General features: G+C 46.3%; 1 protein-coding gene and 1 long non-coding RNA gene across 6 annotated transcripts; one reads left to right on the top strand and one right to left on the bottom strand.

Moving 5' to 3' along the window:
* Window positions 1-3,713: 3,713 nt before the first annotated feature.
* LOC310749824 lies at window positions 3,714-6,154 on the bottom strand. The gene is made up of 2 exons (XR_014541823.1): window positions 4,916-6,154; window positions 3,714-3,811 (listed from the first exon to the last, which is right to left on the bottom strand). It is a non-coding gene; the product is annotated as an uncharacterized lncRNA (long non-coding RNA).
* Window positions 6,155-6,616: 462 nt separating this feature from the next.
* On the top strand, window positions 6,617-20,928 carry PYGO1 (pygopus family PHD finger 1). 5 transcript variants are annotated; one of them, XM_083586851.1, is made up of 5 exons: window positions 6,617-6,812; window positions 9,573-9,658; window positions 10,848-15,669; window positions 15,931-20,416; window positions 20,768-20,928. In XM_083586851.1, the coding sequence occupies exons 1-3, from the start codon at window positions 6,761-6,763 to the stop codon at window positions 11,961-11,963; spliced, it is 1,254 nt and encodes a 417-aa protein (XP_083442977.1). In that variant the 5' UTR covers window positions 6,617-6,760; the 3' UTR covers window positions 11,964-15,669; window positions 15,931-20,416; window positions 20,768-20,928. The 5 variants fall into 5 exon arrangements, with proteins under 5 accessions (XP_083442977.1, XP_083442976.1, XP_083442975.1 ...); XM_083586850.1 differs by having other exon boundaries at window positions 10,848-13,511; window positions 13,568-15,669; window positions 15,931-20,928; XM_083586849.1 differs by having other exon boundaries at window positions 10,848-15,667; window positions 15,918-20,928.
* Window positions 20,929-21,218: the final 290 nt, after the last annotated feature.

Genomic DNA, 21,218 nt, shown 5'->3' on the forward strand with positions numbered 1-21,218 from the left:
GAACACCAAGGCAAACTTACCATATTTCTCTAATGGCTAATTCTGGCAGTATATTTCTAGCAGCCTATCTATAGAAAAAAAAACATCTCAAAATGAAGCATTCAGTCCTCTTTCCAACACCCACACACTATGTGGTGTGTCACCACACTAAGACAGAAATGGAAAAACACAGCACTGCACCAAATTTTGCCAGAACTACAGATGTGCTAATGCGTCTCTGAACATCCCAACACATGCCTGTCTGCATTCTACCACTAGAACTACAGTGGTACCTTCGTTCTCAAACTTAAGCCGTTCCAGAAGTCCGTTCCAAAACCAAGGTGCACTTTCCCATAGAAAGTAATGCAAAATGGATTAATCCATTCCAGACTTTTAAAAACAACTCCTAAAACAGCAATTTAACATGAATTTCACTATCTAGCGAGACAACTGCCAGTTGTCATTGCAAAGCCACAACTCCCCCAACCTCTTCACAAATAGTACAGAAGCAGCAGCTGGTGAGGAAGAGGGTTATATAAAACATCTCTGCAGGTTCTTGGTGATGAACTTGCATAACGCAGTCCATTCAGGTTCCGACAAAAGGTAGATACAGACTTCTTGAATTTGAGACCCAGGAACCAGATTGATAGGACAGTCGTAGGGTCAATGAGGTTGCAAGAGGTCTGCTTCTGTTTTACTGAACACATCAGCATACTTGGCATACTTGGCTGGCAGGTCAGCAAGCCCATCCTTCTCCATTCCTGCTGCCAGGATTGCTGGTGCCAAACAGACATGGCCCACGCAGCCCAGGACACCAAAGCTGATTGTCCTCTGGGACCAACTGATGTGTGGATCATGGGCCTCCAACCACTGCAGGCCCAACACAAAGGGGAAATGGAGTGCAGAAGCCAAATAGAACTCCGCCTCCTCACTATGAGTCCCCACCTGCAACCGCAGCTTGTCTGCTGCCCAAGTCCCAGGGCCAAAAGCCAGCCATCAATTGTTTCTACCACAAGAGGTGGTTGGGTGGGATCTCTGGGGATTCCCTGCTGGGTAGCAAAGTCCATGCCCATGAAGTTGGCCATAGCTTCTGAATCTATCATGGCCCAGGTCTGCAGGGCTGGTCTCCCTGGAGCTGCCAGGGCAACAGACACCACCAGGTGCTTGGAGGGTGTGGGGCGAGGCATACTAGAAGTAAGTCCAGACCCCGGCTTAGCCCACCTAAGCCAGGGGGATTCCGCTTCCCCGGCAGGGAGCAAACTCCCTCTTTGATGGGCATGTGGCTGCCATATGTCCCCAGACTCCAGTAGAGACACAGTCCCTCTCTGCGTCTCCTTTCATTCTCAGCCGGTGTAAGATGAGGGCGATTTCCCCCTATTTGCAGTGGCTCCTCAGCAAGAGGCGCTTTCAGAGCGCGTTGGGGCACAGAACCCCCTGGAGAAAGTGCCACCAGATGGGTCCTGCCCCGGGCTTTGCACTGTTGTAGGCATCCATCAATCCTGAGGCACAGGTGAATCAGGTTTTGCAGGTCCGCCGTGCACTCTGTGTGGGCTAGTTTGTTTAGAACCGGGTCTGAAAGCCCTTCTTGAAACTGGTCCACTAGAGCTGCCTGATTCCAGGCCAATTCCTATGCCAGCAGCTGAAATTCACTGGCATACTTCCCCACCAACCGATTCCCCTGCTTCAGCTCCCGGATCAGCGGTTGGCCATCTGTGTACATGGCTTGGAGCTGTTGGCTGAAGGTGTCAAAATCAGCCAGCAGTGGATTCTCTTGTTACAGCAAGACCCCCTCTTTGACCGTCATGTGGCTGCCATACGTCCCCGGCCTCCACAGTAGAGACACAAGTCCTATATGTTCACATAGTCCTATATTTATGGGTAGATAACCTTCTTTAGGTATTTTGTTCTAAAAACATTTTATTCGAACATTTATAGTGTTTTTAGTCATAAAAGTTTATAGGCCTTAATTAATAACATTATTATATGGGGGTGGATTATTGATTTACTTTTTGTTCTTGCTGTTCTCATGTATTTTGTGCTTTTATGTTGCATTTTTATGTCATCAATGCCCTGTGATCTGTGGATTAAGGGCAGTATATACCTTTAATAAATACATTTAATAATAACAACTTCCACAAGGTGTGTGTCTCTGCTTTGCCCCCTGCTGTAGCAGGCCGGGCTCTGCAAAAGGGCTGAGGTGTGGACAAGTTCGCCTGCTACTTACACTGTTTTTCCTATAGGGGCTGCTGTTTCCTAAGGGGATTTAAAATTCAAAGGGCAACTGCCATTTTTCTGTAGCGCTTTCATTTGGGGTATGGGGCTGTGTTTGTGCTTCTGTATACGGTGGCACCTCAGGTTACATACCCTTCAGGTTACAGACTCCGCTAACCCAGAAATATTACCTCGGGTTAAGAACTTTGCTTCAGGATGGGAACAGAAATTGTGCTCCGGTGGCGCAGCGGCAGCAGGAGACCCCATTAGCTAAAGTGGTGCTTCAGGTTGAGAACAGTTTCTGTGCTGGTCCCAGGGGGGAGGGGGAGGTTACCATGGGGTGAGGTCCAGGACCTGAGTCGAGGGTCAGCAGACAGTCCTCCACGGGCGAAGCGGGGTCCAAAGCGAGGAGCCGGGCAAGGAGAGGAACTCTGGAGGAACAGGACTGGGTGCTGGCTGCAACCTGGGACCGGGCTGACTGGCCTTTATCTTCTCTGAGGCCAGGGGCGGTCCCGGCCCCCAAGAGACCCGCCTCTCCTGGCCTTAAGGCGAGCACTCCTCCTGGGAGAAACCAGTTCCCTCCGCCTCTCTGCCCTGAGCCTCTGCAGCTCAGGAGAGGCTGGAGGGTTAATGGACCCAGGGGGAGACTCACCTTCCCCTGACAGGGCTGGGAGAGGCGCACCTGTAGGCAATGGGTCCTCAAACACCTCCGGAGCCAGAGTGGATTCACCTGGTGCCTGCTCCTGAGGATCCGGCACAGGTGCAGGCGCTTCAGAATCAAGGCCCTACCCCAGTTCAGCCGGCCCTGGAGGCGGGGACTCCTGTGCAGGCTGGGATTCCTCCGGTTCAGCCTCTGAATCGGATTCCCAGGCCATCACAGTTTCAGGTTAAGAACAGACCCCCAGAATGAATTAAGTACTTAACCCGAGGTACCACTGTATTGATCCATACATAAATTGAAAGCAATCATCAAAACAGTATTGTAGATGATAAAAATTAAAATTACATTTTTTTTCTTACTTGCACTGATGATAGTCATTGTTTGAATGGGGGGCTTTTATCCATTTCCAGAGTCACACAATCAAACAATCAGTAGCAGAACTGGGTTCCGCACAGTCACAAAAACAAATTAACTAAAAAAGCCTCAAAAACAAAAATGCAGAATAAATAACAAAAACAAAAGCCCAAACTTAATCCGTTCTGGAAGTCCATTTGACTTCCAAAATGTTCGAAAACCATGGTGCAGCTTCTGATTGGTGCAGGTGCCCCAGAAACAATAGCTGACAGGCGCATCGGATGTTTGGCTTCCGAAAAACGTTCAAAAAGTGGCACACCTCCGGGTATTTGGTGTTTGAGAACCAAGGCATTTCAGTACCAAGGCGTTTGAGAACCAAGGTACCACTGTATTAGAATGCAGGGGACAGGAGCTTCACAAACATGTTCTAGGACCGTCGTGAATTAGGATCTTTTGGAGAGCAACAACAGTGTGCTTTGGCAGATTTACCCATTAACTTGCACAGGTCTTAAAACAGGAGTGTTTATTGCACACACAAAAAGCAATCAAAATACAGGTATACAAATCCAACACTCGAGCAGGGGTTAGTTCTGCAACAATGCGTACCTATGAAAGCAATAATGGGGATAACTTAGTAACAATATGGTTTGAGGAAGTTAGCTCATTAATTCTAATCATGACTAAACCAACACCAAGCCACCAGGAGATGGAGTAGGTGCTCAGTGCTACTTAGGATGGCCCACTGGCTCCCTCCCAAGACCAAAAAAGGTGTTTCCTTGTAAATAAAGAAGAAAACTTTTATTATGGCAGTCAAATTGTACAAACTCGGGAGGCTAGGGAGGAGCACAATCCGGTCCAGGTGCTGTTACAAGACAGAGGAGCAGCCATAATAAACCCAGTTGAACAAAGGTTCAAGAGTCCCAGGCTACATCCGTACCATACATTTAAAGCACTATTAGCCATGGCTTCCCCCAAAGTATCATGAGAGAAATAGTATGGTATTTAGGCCAAAAGTTGTCAGGAGACTCCTATTCTCCTCACATGGCTACGATGCTCAGAGTGGTTTAACAGCCCATCTTCCCAAGGAGCTCTGGGAATTTTAGGTTTCCCAATAACGCTCAGCACCTGTAACAAACTGCAGTTCTTTGAAGGAAGTTCAAGTGGCATAATAGTGCTTCACATATATGGTGCAGATGAGGCTTCACATGAGTAGCAAGAGTTTGGGAGCTGCAAGGTTGTTCCAACAAGTTTCCCTGTCTAGCCACCAAGCCTTTAAGCAGAGGTTGAGAGGATCAGCTGCTCTCAAGAATCCCTGTCCTAGAATAGCATTCCTGGCTATTCTCCTCCTCCTCTGAGCTCTCATGCTCTGTCACAACAGGATTGGCCTCTGAGCCTGAGTCTCCTTCATCCTCCAGAGTCTGGGAAGGGTTTCCTGCTGCCTCATCAGGTCTGGAGGCAGAGGCAAGGGGCTTCACAAGACAGGCTCTGCTGCACAGCCTTTCCCCATCTCTGATTCCTCAAGTGCGTCTCCTCCTGCTGATCTGAATCAGAGGGAACCATGTTCTTCGTCCCTGGGCTCAGACTAAGCCTGAGTCACGCGCAGCTGGGCAGGGAGGTTTCTAAAACATGGTCAGTCACACACCCCGAGGAAACAAAAAATACAATGCACAACTGCATTGCAGGGAAGAGGGTGTCAGATGTAGAGGTTACCGTTTGTAGGTGAAGGATCTCCTAAAGACAGGTCAGGTAGCAAAATCTACATTGCCTGTCTTAGCAAGCATTTCTGAGGAAGGAGAACTAAGGCACACTGAAGCTCCTGGGTTTGGTAGGAAACTGCTGGACAGGTAGGCAGGAGCCCTGGTCTGAGCAGCTGGGGCCAGGATCCTGGCTTCAGGAACAGGAATGTAGTGGAGTCCTGAAAAGGGCTTTTGAAGCAGCTGCAGCAAGCAGGGACCCAGAGGAGCAGTCGAAAGCAAAGGAAAAGCAGAGGAAGATCTTGGAGGCAGTAGTGAAAAAATGACTGTAGGCAGCAAGTGGAACCCAGCAAACCAGAACAGGCTGTGGTGGGATCAAGAGCTCAGTTTTTATACCTTTCTGGAGAAAAGCTTCAAAAGCAATTCTGAAACTGATTGGACTGGGAGATGTCAGCCAGGCAGTATCCAGTGCCATTTTGTAAAGGACAGTCTCCTCGATGCATGATTTGCGGGTGGCCCAAAGCATTTTGCAGTGCCCATCCCCCATTACTTAATTTTTAAAACGTATTTCGGCTATGCATAAACATGCTTGATTGTACTATGTGCCCACAGAAAGCTCTGGGCTGGGCAGAATCCAATGCCCCCTTGTAGAGGGCACCCTCCTGGATACATGGGTTTATGACGTATGATGGCCCAAAGCATAATTTGGGGTGGGACCCAGTTGCTTTTTTATATACTTATGTATGTATTTCAGCTATTGTTAGCATGTACAGATGCCCTTCTCTATGCCATAGACCCAGATGAAGCTCTGGACCAGGTGGGATCCCATGTCAGCTTGCAGAAGTCACACCCCTGAATGGGTGGGCATAAGATTTGTGGTGGCCCAAAGCATATTTTGTGGTGGCAGTTCCTTCTTTTTTAAGGTTTGTGTACAATACTGTAATGTCATCACACATTTACGAGTGTTTCACAAGCATGGCCAATTTGAATGAAGGAAATTCTCACTGGACTCAGAGAGTTGAATCCTGGGATCATGGAGATCTATTCAGTCTGGCTCAACTACTGCATCTCCAGTCAGCCCAAGTGCCTCTACTTTACACTTGTCTCCCAGCGCTGCTAAAGTGACAATTAATTATAGAACACGCCCAAATCTTATTTTGGTGTTCAGGGACATAAAACCCTTGTAGTTCAGGGAGATATGCACGTTCCTTTTTTAACAAAGTGTTTCCAACCTCTTGGAACTAGCAAGTGACTTGAGCAGCATTCTCGGGAGGGACAGAGGAAGCGGGCGCCCCCCACGGAGCTCAGGCTCTCCTGGAAGACAAGGGCGGGCAGCAGCTTGGCAGGATTTGAGGTTGGGGCCGGTGGTCGCACACCTCGGCCCTTCGGACACGTTTCCTCCGGTGCCAAGTCCTGGGGCCGACCCCTCCGTTCCTCCTCCAGCGATTCCCGCAGAGCGCCAGAGGCCGAGCCCCTGCCCCGAGGAGCTTGCAAGAAGCCGCTGCTCGAATCCCCGGGCGGGGAAACCTGCCTCCTCCAGAGCCGAAGGAGCAGCGGGCGGCGTGCACACGCCTCTGGGCGACACGTGGAGTCCCGGGATGGGCCGGTAGCGCGGCCGCCTCTGCCGCCTCCTTCCTGCGGAGGGCGTCGCGGCGGCCCCTCCGGGCCCAGCCAGGCCGCGGGCGGAGCTGCCCGGCCGAGCTCCCTCCCTTCTCCCCCGCCGGGGGTCTCCACGCAAGGGCGGCGGCTGCTGCGGCTCCCGCTCCCCGCTGCCGCCCCACGCCGGGCCCTCTCGCCGCCGCCGCCGCCGCTCCTGCTGCTGCTGCTGCCTGGCGGGGCCTGGAGCGATGCTTCGCCGGTGATGTCCGCGGAACACGAGAAGGACCCCGCCGCGGCGCTCAAGAGGCCCCGAGGTGGGAAGGAGCGGCCGCGCGAGGCCCCGGCCCGGAGGTGGCGGCGCCCTCGCCTCGCCTGGCCGCCGCCGCCGGGAGAGCGGGGCGGCCTCTTTTCCCTCCGGCCGGGCCAGGGAAACCTCCCGGTCCCTCGGCGAGCCCCTCTCCGGCCGCCTCCCGGCTCTCGAGCCCGCCGTGGCTTCTGCGGGAGGAGGGGGGCCTTCCCTCCCCAAGGGTTCTCTGCGGGGCTGGTGCCTGGGCGGCAGGGGGAGGACAAAGCGGGATGGCGGGGGCGGCGGGGCCCCGAGGTTGCTGGGTCGGGGTTAATTGTTTGCCGTGTGGCTGAGAAAGGGCCCCGTCCTTCTTGGGAGATGCACCCATTCACTCGTAGGCCTCAAGGGTCATCTTCCAGGGAAGGGCGCTGAGAGAGAGGGAGAACACAGATCGGCACGCGGTCCGATTCCGACGACCGTCCAGCCAGCCCGGGAGCATTCCTGAGGCACCTTGAATGGAGAAGGGTCGGGAGCTCGGCACACAGGCAGCAGGGACTGCTGGGGTGGTTTTTTTGCAAAGCTTCGAACTACCTTGCTAAAGACAAAACATCTTAAGGCACTTACTATGCTGAATTTTTGGAATGAAAAGGGAATGACTTGTCTCAGTTGCATTCCAGTCTTCTTCATCCTTCTTTTCTTTGGCGATCACTCGTAGCCGAGTAAGATTGTCTTCCAATTCTGGACCCACACGTCCTTCCACAGTGGGGAATTTGGTTCCCGGCGGAAGTTGATCACGGTGTGGATTTGCCAAGCATGCCTTCCTCTTAGCACATTTCTCCCTTGTGTTCTGAGTTCCAGTGTCTTCAAAGTCCACTACACCTTTGGTAAAGGCTGTTCTCCAACTGGAGCGCTCCCAGTTTATACTACATTTTTTTTAGATTTGCCTTGAGACAGTCTTTAAACCCCTTTTGTTGACCACCAGCATTACACTTTCCATTTTTAAGTTCGGAATAGAGTAGTTGCTTTGGAAGACGATAATCAGGCATCCGCACAACATGACTAGTCCAACGAAGTTGATGTTGAAGAATCATTGCTTCAACACTGGTGATCCTTGCTTCATCTGATATTAGTTCACCTGTCTTCCCAAGTGATGTGTAAGATTTTTCGGAGACACCGTTGATGGGCTGCACCTTCTTCAGCTAATGAATGCTGCTTTTATACAAATTTAACACTGGACCATGTTAGTTGCCGTCTGTCTTCTAAACGGCAGAGAAAACGGATGCTTTTCATCCACTTTGGTGCATCTGTGGGCAAGTAAGCATGGGGACATCATGGCCCAGATGCTGAGAGAGACAGGATGCCCCTGTGATTCCACCAGCCACGCTCTGGCTGCCTGTCACAGCTGTCCACATCAGATAAGACCAAGTTACCCACTTCAGCATTTTTAGGTTATACCTGGTTTCTCAGAATGCAACACTTCCCCACCTTCTGCAAAAAGTGCAATACAAAGGAAAGCTTTTGAATGTGTCCTCCTGGCGGAGGGTACAGCAAGCTTACAGTCCTAAACATGGTTATCACAGAAGTGGAAGTTTGGTATGTGTTGAACTGCTTGACAGAGAAAGTCGGAGCTGATGCTGCAAGGATCATCAATTGCGTTAATTATGAAGGATGCCTCTGATAAGAAAAAAATCCTTTGCTACAGTCTTGTAGATTTAAACTGATGACCAGACAAGCACAAGCAGTGTGAAGCTTTTAGTGCAATAGGCCTGAGCTTTCAATGAGCCCTCATACAGATGGCTAAAATAGCTCATTAACATTTTCCTGCCATTAAGTGTCCCTCCGAATAGAAATATATATGCAAAAAACCACACTCTGTTCCACCTTTCCTTTTCTCTGTATTGGCTGTGTCCTGGGTTAGCTGAGCTTTTGGAACTTAGTTGGGCTTTTAGAACTTAGTTGTTTGAGCTTTATTGTAGGTCTTAAAGCTCCCTAATCACTAATTGTCATCACTAATTGAGATCACTAATTGTCATCACTTGCTGAAGCCTTAATTTAACTTGGGGCCACAGGATTCTCAGAGTACCAAAGAGAACAGTCATTTTTGGAGTGTTTCCTTCACCTTAGAGAGCTGTGTCTCAATTGCAAAGTTCCAAGTCTTGTTTGTTTCCAATCTCTCACTGTGCTACATATTCACGTACAGTGGTATCTTGTTTTGCAACCATTTTGGATTACAACCACGTCAAATCCTGAAGTGTGTGTCAGTTTTTTTGGATTACAACCCATTTTTTTGGATTACAACCCATTTTTTTTGTAGGCCCCATTGGCGAAAGCGCGCCTTGGGTTACAACCTGTTTTGGTTTACAACCGGACCTCCGGAACGGATTATGGTTGTAAACCAAGGTATTGCTGTATTTTTGTACATCCTCCCAGTAGCTTAACCAAGCAATGACATATAATTCTGAAGGCATGTAGTTGGCTAGAATCTACCCAGAACAGAACACAGCACCCATATAAGTGAGAGAGAGGTATGTTTCAATCCATAGGAGAAGACACAGTTGATGTTCACCTGTGAAAGAAAAGACTGGTTACTAGTAACATATTTTAAGTTATGTGAAGTACTGTATCTTAGTCTGATTGCAGAAATTCTCTGTACTGCCATTTCTCTGGACAGCAATGCTAAGTAAATGCATGTTACATAGACACATATTGAACAGCTCGACTTGCGTGCACAATCCATTATTTTGTCATAAAGTTAACTACAGAACGGTATACTTTTGAAATCTTACAGGTGGTGACGGTGGATTGGATGGGTTAGGAGGCCCAGGTGTGCAGCTTGGCAGTCCAGATAAGAAAAAGCGCAAGTCGAATGTTCAGGTAAGCTGCCTCCTCCCTTTGGTAGGAACATCTAAACTGGCCTGACTCTTCCCCTGTGGGAGTTCCTATCTCTTTCCTTATTTTTTTTTTAAATATAATTTCCATTTATATACATTACAACAATAGTTCAACAATAATTCTAACATTTCTAACCTTGACTTCCTTCCCCCTCCTATCTGTGGTTCCTTATATTTATTTTCACATTCATCATCTGCTTTCATATATATTTTTGAAACTGCAGGTTTTTACAATAATCCTGCCAATGTCTTAATCTGTTTACAGTTTATTTGTAAATATTCAACAAACCATTTCCATTCCTTTATAAAAAGTTTAGTGTCTGCATAAGCTTCACTATTTCTACATAGTCCATTAGTTTCAGTATCCATTCTTCTTTCATCAGGACATCTTCTTCCCATTTTGGGGCAAATAACATTCTTGCAGCTGTAGTTGCGTACATAAATAAATTTCTATACTGTGTAGGTAGTTCTGATCCTATAACTCCCAAGAAAAACGCTTTCCCAGTAAGCTTTAACCTTATTACAAGACCACCACATGTGAAAAAATGTATATTCTTTCTCTTTACATTTCCAACGCTTAATTCACTTTTGATTTATACATTTTTGCAAGTCAGCTAAGTGTTAAATACCATCTATATAACATTTTCATATAATTTTCTCTTATACCATAGCATGCTGTAAATTTTATATCTGTATTCCACAGTTGTTCCCATGCTTCCATTTCTATGTTATGACCAATATCTATTGTCCAGTGTATTATTATACATTTTAGACATCACTTTAACATTACAGTCTAACAGATCTCTCTCTAGTTGTGATAATTGTATTTAACACCTAGTCAACTTGCAAAAATGTATTGGCTGCAAGTTGAACCAAGGGACCAAAAGGTGGTTTGAGGTGATGTCCAATATGTGACTGGCCTTGTGTGTGAGTACTATGGTCCTCTTGACAGGGAGTTTGTGCAGGCAGCAGCTGCAGGAGTGGGCATACTATGAAGAATGGAAAGACTAATGCTTTTGCAGTGGAGGAATCCTAAATGGATTCTGAGGCCAGCAACCCACCTTTGTAACAGACACAGATGTTTCATTTCATGAGATGAGCGGATCCTCAGGTTTGGCCTTTTCTTCTGTTGGAATTCCAAGTGATCTTGATTTCTGATTTAACATTTCCAGGGGTCATCCTTTCCTCCACCATCTGAATATGCGCCTCCACCAAATCCCAGCTCTGATCACCTTGTAGCTGCAAATCCGTTTGATGACAACTACAACAATCTTTCTTACAAGCCGTTGCCATTGGGGAACCCATATTTTGCCAATGCCAGCTACCCCGGCTTTGGAGGCTACAACACGTTCAGGATGCCACCGCAGATGCTTCCCAGGATGTCCTCACCATACGGTGCTACTTACCCACTTAGAAACCAGCCACACCCATTTCCCCAGAACCCAGTGGGAATGGTCTACAACCGGCCTCAACCGATTAACTTTGGGCCACATGAAAATGTGTCTTTTGGAAACCAGCCATCCTATAACAGTAACATGAATCAGAATGTTGGCATGTCCGGCCAACACTTCAGGCCGAACCCTGGTGAGAATTTTGGTCACATTCCTTCACAGAACACAACACAGATGTCACCCCATGACATGCCATTGCACTTTGGACCTGGCGGCAACCCCAATTTCAACAATTCCCAGATGGAGTCAAACCATTCTTTCTTTCCCTCGCCAAACAATTACAACCAGGCAAAGCCTTTGCAAAAGCAAGGTGCAAATAAGCACAACCACCCCCCACCACAACATCATCTGCACGGCCCAGAGGACACTGCCAACTCAGGAAACACAGATATAAAGACTGTGAATCGAAATAACCCAGCAAACCAGGAGAGCATCCCTTCTAAAAATGTTGAAAATCTGAACAGCAATCATGCGAATGGGGCTCAGAACAAGCCCCGGCTCCCCAGCCGAGGTCCAGCTGAAGGAGGCAGCTCTGAGAAGGGCAGCAAAATGCCCCTACACCCTGGTCAGCATGGTCACGCCGCCTCTGAGCCAGTCTATCCTTGTGGGATTTGTACCCACGAAGTGAACGATGACCAGGATGCCATCTTGTGTGAAGCTTCTTGTCAAAAATGGTTTCATCGGATCTGCACAGGCATGACGGAATCTGCCTATGGACTGCTCACTGCAGAAGCATCGGCAGTGTGGGGCTGTGACACCTGCATGGCGGACAAGGATGTTCAGCTGATGCGCACCAGAGAAACAGCTGGGCCACTAGTGTTGAATGCTGATGCGTGATGCCCACCCTGGTTCCTTCAGATACTCAACTGGCTGCCATTTGTACGGTGTTTCCTTTATCAGTCATGGGTGGGCTTTGTTTGCTTTCTTTTCAGCAATTGGTCTTCACTTTCTGCCCAAGTGCATTAAGATTTTACCAGGAGAACTTTTAGCAAATGCTCAACTGAAGATTAAGTGCCAATATGGCTTTACTCACATGGAAAGTTTGGGGGTATGTAAACATCTGCCTTTGTGGATCACTTTGCCCAGGGCTATTCTACTTGGCAGTGTTGGAGGAACCATATACTGATTTATCTTTTGAGTACATGGGAGTTAATTCTGTCCTCTGTTTGGGAGCCTTTCTTAAGTTCTGAAGGTTGAGGGCATGACACAGGGAGAAGGATCAAGCAATATTTATTTTAAAATGATCACCAGGAATGTCAAACTATTTGTATAAGTAGCTGAAAACCTCAAGTCATATTAACCTTCTTTTCACATTTTGATTTAGCTTGCTCTTTCAGAACATATTGGTGAGCTTTGAAGATAAGGAACAGGTCCATTTTTAGTGAATTCTGAAGACTTACTCAGTGGGCATCTCTTTAATGGTCTTTAGCAGCCTGTTTCCAAACACATTTACTCAGCAAGAACTCTTGTAGTTTTCATTGGCCAAGTGAGCATCAATAAGACTAAGTGCATAAAAGCTCAGCAGGCCTGAATGTTTTTTTTCTTCCCTTTTTTCAAAAAGGGATTGAGGTTTGTATGTCTGTGATATTAATACACACTCACCCTTTCCAAGACCCATCATGTCCTCCGCAATGGCATTGCAAGACCATGAAGTGTGATGCTGCCATCCCAGTGTCGGCTGTCTTGGAACTCCATTGTGGTGCTAGATTAGAGTTCTGGGCTCTTTAGACCTTTTTGTGTGATGAATGTAATCCAGATAAATTTGCTAGTATGGTAAATTGTTCAAGTCCCACTGTCTTCAGAGGGACTTGACTTATTAAGCATGCTAACTTTTCTTTGGCTTGGGAATGTGCATTTGGTTCCACATGGACTTACTCTGGTGCCTGCTGTACAGAATTTACTGTTGCACATAGGCAGCCTCTGTCTCCCTTTTTCCTGCCCTCAATCACAGCTAGCTTGCACATTTGGCTTTGTTTGAAACTTTTGCTGTAGTGTGTTTTTGTGTCCGCTCAGCTGCTCTTTGCAGTGCTTGCTTTCCCATACAGTTCAGGGTCTGCGCTGGGACCCTGGCTGCTCGCTCAGATGTCCACTGCCATCGCTTGCTCCTTCCTCTGCTGCTTCTAGTTGAGATTCTCAGCTCTGCTGCTGTTTTTGTTTTGCTTCTGGCTGTGTTCTTGAAAACTGCTTGTCTTTGGAGGGTATAATGTCTCCCTCCAGGGAAGGGAAGGTCACGCCCAGCATTTTTCTCCTCTACTCGCCCCAGTGTAACTGCCTTTGGGGATTTGATACAATAGATCAGGTGCAGAGACCAGAGTGCAGGGCACAAACAATAGCCCAGGTTTCCCAACTCTTTAATATCTAAAGCCTGTCTGGAAAAGACCTTAGGTCAGAGTTTTTCTCCATTACAAAAAGTCTTTTTTCACTTCCGTGGGAACCCCAAGCTCTTCCAGCACATTGCGGCTTCACTGATCTCCTCTAAAGTGAGGTTTACAGAGCACATTAATTTCTGAATAATGCTGGAGGAATGAGCAGCTGTTGCAGCTATGGATGGTTGGTGGAAATTATACTGCGTTTTAGCCTCATTTTTTTCTCATTAAAATAATAATAATAATAATAATAATAATAATAATAATAATAATAATAATAATAATTTGTACCCCACCCATCTGGCTGGGTTTCCCCAGCCATTCTGAGTGCCTCCCAACAGAATATTAAAAACATGATAAAAGATCAAACATTAAAAACTTCCCTAAACAAGGTTGCTTTCAGATGTCTTCTAAAAGTCAGATAGTTGTTTATTTCCTTGACATCTGATGGGAGGGCGTTCCACAGGAAGGGTGCACTACTGAGAAGGCCCTCCACCTGGTTCCCTGTAACTTGGCTTCTCGCAGTGAGGGAACCGCCAGAAGGCCCTCGGAGCTGGACCTCAGTGTCTGGGCTGAACGATGGGGGTGGAGACACTCCACACAGGCAGCCTGAGGGGCCCACAAAGGATATCTGCGGGCAGAACTGTACATGCTCTGTTGGCATGCCTTGTTTGAATTACAATTCCCCAAGGCCTTTGATGTTTGAATTAGATGAATTTAACCTTGTAGCCCATCTAGAGAAGAGTCAGTCCTCTGTGGGCTGTACCCAACCCACACTTCTCTGTTTAAACCAGGCATAGGCAAAATTGGCCCTCCAGATGTTTTGGGACAACAACTCCCATCATCACTAACCACTGGTCCTGTTAGCTAGGAATGAGCTAGCCACTGTGATCCACGCAACGGTCACCTCCAGACTGGATTATTGTAACTCGCTCTATGTGGGGCTGCCCTTGAGACTGACCCAGAAACTCCAGTGGGTGCAGAATGCCGCGGTGAGACTCCTTACAGGCTCCTCACTGTGGGATCACATTCACCCGGTGCTGTACCAGCAGCACTGGCTCCTGGTGGAGTACAGGATCAGGTTTAAGGTGCTGGTTTTAACCTTTAAAGCCCTATACGGCCTAGGACCCTCATACCCACGGGACCACCTCTCCTGGTATGTCCCACAGAGGACCTTATGGTCTTCAAACAAAAACATCTTGGAGGTCCCGGGCCACAGAGAGGTTAGGCTGGCCTCAACCAGAGCCAGGGCTTTTTCGGATGTGGCCCCGATCTGGTGGAACGCTCTGTCACAAGAGACTAGGGCCCTGTGGGACTTGACATCTTTCTGCAGGGCCTGCAAGACAGAGTTGTTCCACCAGGCCTTTGGCCAGGGCACAGCCTGATGCCCTCCTTTGGCAATCCTCACAAAACTCCAGCCCAATGGTTGCCATTAATCTGATTTGAATTGATTTTATAATGAAATGATTTTAGAATGTTGTATCATTTTACTGTTGTTAGCCGCTCTGAGCCCGGCTTCGGCTGGGGAGGGCGGGATAATAATAATAATAATAATAATAATAATAATAATAATAATAATAATAATTTATTATTATAGTCCCAAAACATCTGAAGGGCCGAGTTTGCCTACACTTAGTTTAACTGAAGCTTAAATCCAAGAACGGCTGCAGCAACCACAAAACTGACTGTGGAGCGGACAAATGCTGGCTCCCTCGGCCTGTAAAGCAAAATGAGCGCTGCAACCCCAGAGTCATTCGCAACTGGACTTAACTGTTAGGGGTCCCTTTACCTTTTAGTGTGCAGAAAATACTTCTAAGTTACAGTAAAATAAAAGTTGGTAGTCTTAACTAACATGGCTGAAAGCATGTGCATCTGGTCAGCTTGGAGGCATAGTGGAAAGAGAGAGTCTCCTTACAGGCAAAAGGAAAGAAAAAGGATTGTCTCATTTGTTACAGAGTTCCCTCCCAGAGGAGGCAACGGAAGTGACCACACACAAGAGGGTTCTCTTTAGAAAATTCAAGAATTCTCTGTGCTTGTCTAGCAAAACAGCCATTTGTGATTTTGACTGTAAACCGCACAGCTTCCCTCCTTCTTCAGCCCTGGGTTCTTGAGATCATGTAACCAACAGGAGGCAGTGTGTGCCTCAGTCTAGTCCCCTCTTTGTGAGCCAGTGTGGTGTAGTGGTTAAGAGCGGTAGTCTCGTAATCTGGAGAACCGGGTTCGAGTCTCCACTCCTCCACATGCAGCTGCTGGGTGACCTTGGGCCAGTCACACTTCTTTGAAGTCTCTCAGCCCCACTCACCTCACAGAGTGTTTGTTGTGGGGAAGGAAGGGAAAGGAGAATGTTAGCCGCTTTGAGACTCCTGAAGGGGAGTGAAAGGTGGGATATCAAATCCAAACTCTTCTTCTTCTTCTTCCTCATGAGGCCTTTCTCCCAGCCTATCCTGCTGGGGCTGAGAGGCCTAGGTGGGCTGTCATTAGCCTGGCCTGTTAATGAGATTTTGAAATAAGGCAAGGGAGTTTTATTCCAGAGTAAGCTGTGATATAAATGAGCTCTGTGAGAGCTTGTGGGAGTTTGAATGCCAACTCTGCACTCTCATTTGTAGGGATTCTGAATTATCCAACCAAATTCCTCTTCACGGACTCTCCACTAAAGAATGGTCTTCCCTTTCGTAAGGCAAAGTTGAGATGTCAGAGGGGCTTGCACTTTCTCTCTTTTGCGGCCATGCACCAGCACACCCCGGAGGGTTCCAGCAAAATATGTGTAACCTACTACCATTGCTGCTGCTGCTGCTGCATTCTCAAGAGCATCCTCTTGGTAATTGCCATAAAGGAGCACCTGGGCTCTCTTGCTTGTCTCATCATTATATTGTTTGTACTGCATAGACCCTTGGGAAGTTCCAGTTTGAGTGAAAGAGGTGCATTCTTGTGCATAATGCCCATGTGACTGTTTTGAGGAGGGCTGCTTTTCTCTTCTTTCTTTGGAATGTGCCCTGTCAGTTGGAAAAATGTGTAGAGTAAAGAAAATTTGGGGCAGTTGAGATACTTATGTGTTTGAGGTGCTTGCAATAGCTGTGGTCTCAATGATGGCCTTTAACTCTAGAATCAGAGCAGGAGACCTCAAGGCTTAGAAGGTTTAGCTGGGACCACAACTAGACTTGAATCTCCTTTGTCAACAATGTGCCTTATTCTGTGACCTCTGGGTTTGTTTCCCCATGACGTTGTGGTTCATTTTTTGACTCTTGGGTGAAAGTAGCCATGCCAGGAACAAGGAGTAGCCTGGTGGCTAGCCTTTGTGGACAACACATTTCTCTCAATGTGATGTCTTGCAGCCCTTCTAGAGCTGTTTCAAGGTGCTCACACACCCAACATGAACTTTCTGTTGTAATTGGTGTTGTGGAATGAGAATGTAAAGAAACACGTTTTGTGAGCCTTTCTCTTGAAAATGTTGTTTGCGTTTGTGGCTTTTGCCCAGCATGCTTTTATCACCCCAAACTAAGAGTAAATCAGTGTCATCATAAAACTAGAGCCCTGGAGTGCCTCCATCGCTCTTTAGGCAGCTTTGCCCATGTGTGCTGGAAGGGGCAGCCTTGCCATAAGGTAATGAGGGTGCACAACTCAGGCAGTGAATGTTATACACCAGTAGGGAACGTAAGCTGAGCCCTGCAGATGGGTCAGACCAAAGGAGGCCAATCCAGTCCAGCATCCTGTTCTTTCAATGGCCAACCAGGTGCCTCTTCTGGGAAAGCCGTGAGCAGGACCTGAGCATAACAAGGTCATCAGAACTTATTGGTCGTCACAACCTGCCCCTAGAATAAAAGTTATAAATGTCCCAAATGTCAGCCATTGGTAATCTTATTCTCCTCCAGGAATTTGCCTTTTTAAAGCTGTCCAACTTAGTGTCCATCACTACATCTTATGGCAGCAAATGCCACAGTTAGATTTAGGTGCTGTCACCTCAGCAACATGTTTGTACAATCAATTTTTAACTCAGGTGCAGTCAACAGCAGGAGGCTTCTAACAGGAAGCCTTCATACTTACTTATAGGTGGCAATCATTCTGCAGTATCAGGAAAAAACAGAACATCTCATTTTATCTAGAAATAAGCAGAAATGCAGCTTAGCCAGAGAGGAGCACATATATAACTTCTGCTCCAACTTTTGGTTGCTGCCATGGAATCCTGGAGACGTGGCTTCTTGTTTCTGTGTAAAAAAGCAAGATGCTAGGCTTTGTGGTTCTGGAGAAAAGCAGCAACTGGCTATCTCTGCAAGGCAGCCTTCCAGTGTGCAAGTTGCAGTGGTACTTCAGTTGCAGTGGTACTTTAAGAAGCAACTGAATCATTCTTTTCCAGCATGTGTCAAACAATTTGGAGTGATAGTACCCAACTGTTGCAAAAGACAAATCCAGGCTTAAACAGTGGGCTGGGTATGGAAATTAGTAAATATGTAAAGGCTTGTGCATCACAATTCGTTCTAGGTACTGATTTTGAGGTTTTCTTCATCTAGAATTTTGGGTAGAGCCTAGCACACTCTCATATGTCTCTCCCTTCTCCCAATTCCTGTGTTTTAATTAGCCAAAGCTTCTAAAACCTCTCTGAAATCTCTGGCAAATGAGTAACTTGGCAACCCATAAGCTGATGGGGTCAGATTCCACTGGGGTAGAATTCCAGTGCATTGGAGGAAGTTTACTGGTCAGCAAAATGGGGATAATACTGGCAACAGTAGCTAGAGAAAAAGGTTTGAAGATGCTTAAGACAGATGAGAAGTGTCTTATCAGAAAGGTCCCTTCTGCGTAGGCCATCTGGTTCAGCTTTTTCCCACCAGCTTTGCCTCTGGAGGGTCAACCACAATGTGTTCACTTAGGCAGAAGACAGGTGCACTGCAGATATATTTTGTCAAAGCACATGAATGGAGCCAGAAGGAAAGAAACAGCCTTCAGGGTGCCATTGCAGGGAATGCAACCCTGGGTTGGACTCTGTGCTTCCAAAGCAAAGTCAGAAAAGATTATCCTGTATATCTGTTGCACATTTTATACTTAAATATCAGCTGTCCTAAATTTATAACTGTCTAAGTTGGGTTAAAGTAGGGGTAACTAACCTGTGGCCCTTCAGATGTTGTTGGACTCCAACTCCCATCATCATAATGCTGCTTGAGGCTGCTGAGGTGCCAATAACATCTGTAGTGCCATAGGTCAGCCGCTCTTGGTTAAAGAGAGACCAATGGGTTCAAGAGCCAAGAAGCCCACCTCTTGCAGAGTGTTGATTTATCCTTAAGTCGTGTGCAAGTTGGTCACTTGAATACCACAGCAGCAAGCATCAAACACTGGCATCCGGTTGGCCACTGAGAACAAGATGCTGGCTTAGGTGGGTCACCAGTTTGATCCAGCATCCCATTCTTCTCATGCTCTTAATTCCACAGAGAGAAGTTCCATATTTCTTAGTGTTTTCTCTGACCCACACATTTCCATAGCATCGGTTGACATATTTGCCTAAAGGCATTGCCTAATGCAAAAGGAATATATAAGCTGGCTCACCTCTTCATCTCTTTTCTTCAAAGTGAAATAGATTAAGCTCTCTAAGTCTTTTGGAGATAAATTTCCTATCCCTGTGGTCATTTCGCTCCTTAGAATCGTAGAGTTGGAAGGGACCATGAGGGTCATCTAGTCCAACCCCCTGCCATGCAGGAATCTTTTGCCCAACGTGGGGCTCAAATCCACACCCCTGAGATTATGAGTCTCATGCTTTACCGAGCTATCCTTCTTTGTACTAAATTTACGTCAATTGAAGAACCCTCTAAATTATCTTTTAAAATATCTAATTTGACTATATCTTAAGATGGCAATGGATTCCAACTCTCCAGGTGCCAGCATTCCTGCCTCTCTCAGGCTGACTGTTTTGCAGGCATCTCAGTAGACAACTCTCCCTCTTCTTGACTCCTATTCTCTGCTTGTGACTAATGATGGCTTTGAATGATGTGGGTTAATCTGGCTTCCAAGTGCTAGGATTCTGTTGCCCAGATCCAGTAAGGTGTGGCTTCACACAGAAACGGATTCTGCCTACTAATTGTTGTCACCACATGGCCGAGAGGAGACACACCTAGCATCTGGCAGCTTGGGTTGCACATGGAGGTCTGGCTCCAACCCAGCAGGCCCACGACCATCACTTGATCTGCTTTCCTCCAAGGCTGAAATTTGTCCTAAGCGCTCAGTCTCTCCCACAAGCTCTTAGGTTAGGGTGTATGAGACTACATTTAGCAATGCAGCTAATTATCTTAAAGCCCCGCAATAAAATATTGTAATTACTTGTGGGATTATTTCTCACATTTTTTAATTATAAGGGGAAATAATTTCATAAATGTTTTTGGCTTGATATTTTTTATTTTTAAAAAAACAGTAGTCTTGAACTTTGACTATTTCCCATGTCATTTCAATCTAATAGTAACACTACCACGTCATGTTTAAAATATATGTACCCCTCTCTTTATATATAAATAATAGCCTTGCTTGCTAGTAAAAGTACATGTGACATTTTATACGTAGTTTGATCATGTGTTTTTTATGTTGTATGTGACTTAATGACAGTTTCATATTAAAACTAGTCTTTCCTTATGTACTGCTTACATATACCTGTTTTTGGGATATCAGTTCAGTACTTTTATACAATCTCAAATGTGTTCCACATTGGTGACATTTATTTTTGCAACAACTTTAAATGAAAACGAAATTAGAGCATGTCTGAAATAACACGTGCAGTAGAACTGTGGTGTGCGGCAAAGTTGATGTATGTAATTCAAATTGGAAACAAACGCCCAGACTTTGTCCATTATTATTCCTTTAGTTCAGCCTTCCCCAACAACGGGGACCCTCGAGATGTTTCTGGACTCCAGTTCCCCCCATCATCCCTCAAGCCTGGTCATGCTGGCTGATGTGAGTTGTAGTTCAGTTGAACGTCTGGAGAGTACCAGGTTGGGGAAGGCTGCTTTAGTAAGAAATTTAATTACTATGTAATGCAAATGATTTCATATCATGGTGTGTGTTAAGCTACTCTATGACGTATAGGAACCATGTTTATGTCTCTGGATAGTTAGCTGGTCTTACATTACAAGCTGAGTTCTAGTAGATGATAGCAAGTGCATCAACCAGTGTAAATGCCTTAAGGCACACACAGAATTTGTGTCCGATCTAAATGGTTAAATGTTTCAATGTGCGATACCGAGAAATGGGTGCCCATTTGATTGCATTACCAAAATGACAATCCTATGTTTGTATTTTCTTCAGGATGTTCATCATAAAAAAAGAAAAATGTGAGGGCACCATATCAGAATTTTAATTCACTGCTGGAATTGTTAATATTTCAATTCACTTTTCACAAAGTTGAAGACGGACAGAATTAAGTGCTTGTAAAATGAATGTTAATAAAGTCATGTCAAAGTAACAAAGGAGAATGGAAGGTGTTCTGTTTGTGCATGAAGCACTGCATCACATACTTGCTTGTATTAGGAAGTCATTGCAATACCTTTTGTCACATCTTAATTGATCATTGTTGTGAATCTGAAGAATCAGGAAGAAAAGATTTTATCCTGTTTAATTCACAAGCTGCTAGATTTGATGTTTACCTGACTGTAGTGGGTGCTTGCTGGAGTGGCAGCTGTATGAACTCTGCTTACCCTGTAGGCAGCAACATCTCTGCCAGAGTGCCTTGACCATCTTCATTGCTAGCAAAGGCTGC

Source organism: Podarcis filfolensis (genome assembly GCF_964270895.1).
Source record: "Podarcis filfolensis genome assembly, chromosome: 14".
In the NCBI taxonomy this organism is placed as follows: Eukaryota; Metazoa; Chordata; class Lepidosauria; order Squamata; family Lacertidae; genus Podarcis; species Podarcis filfolensis.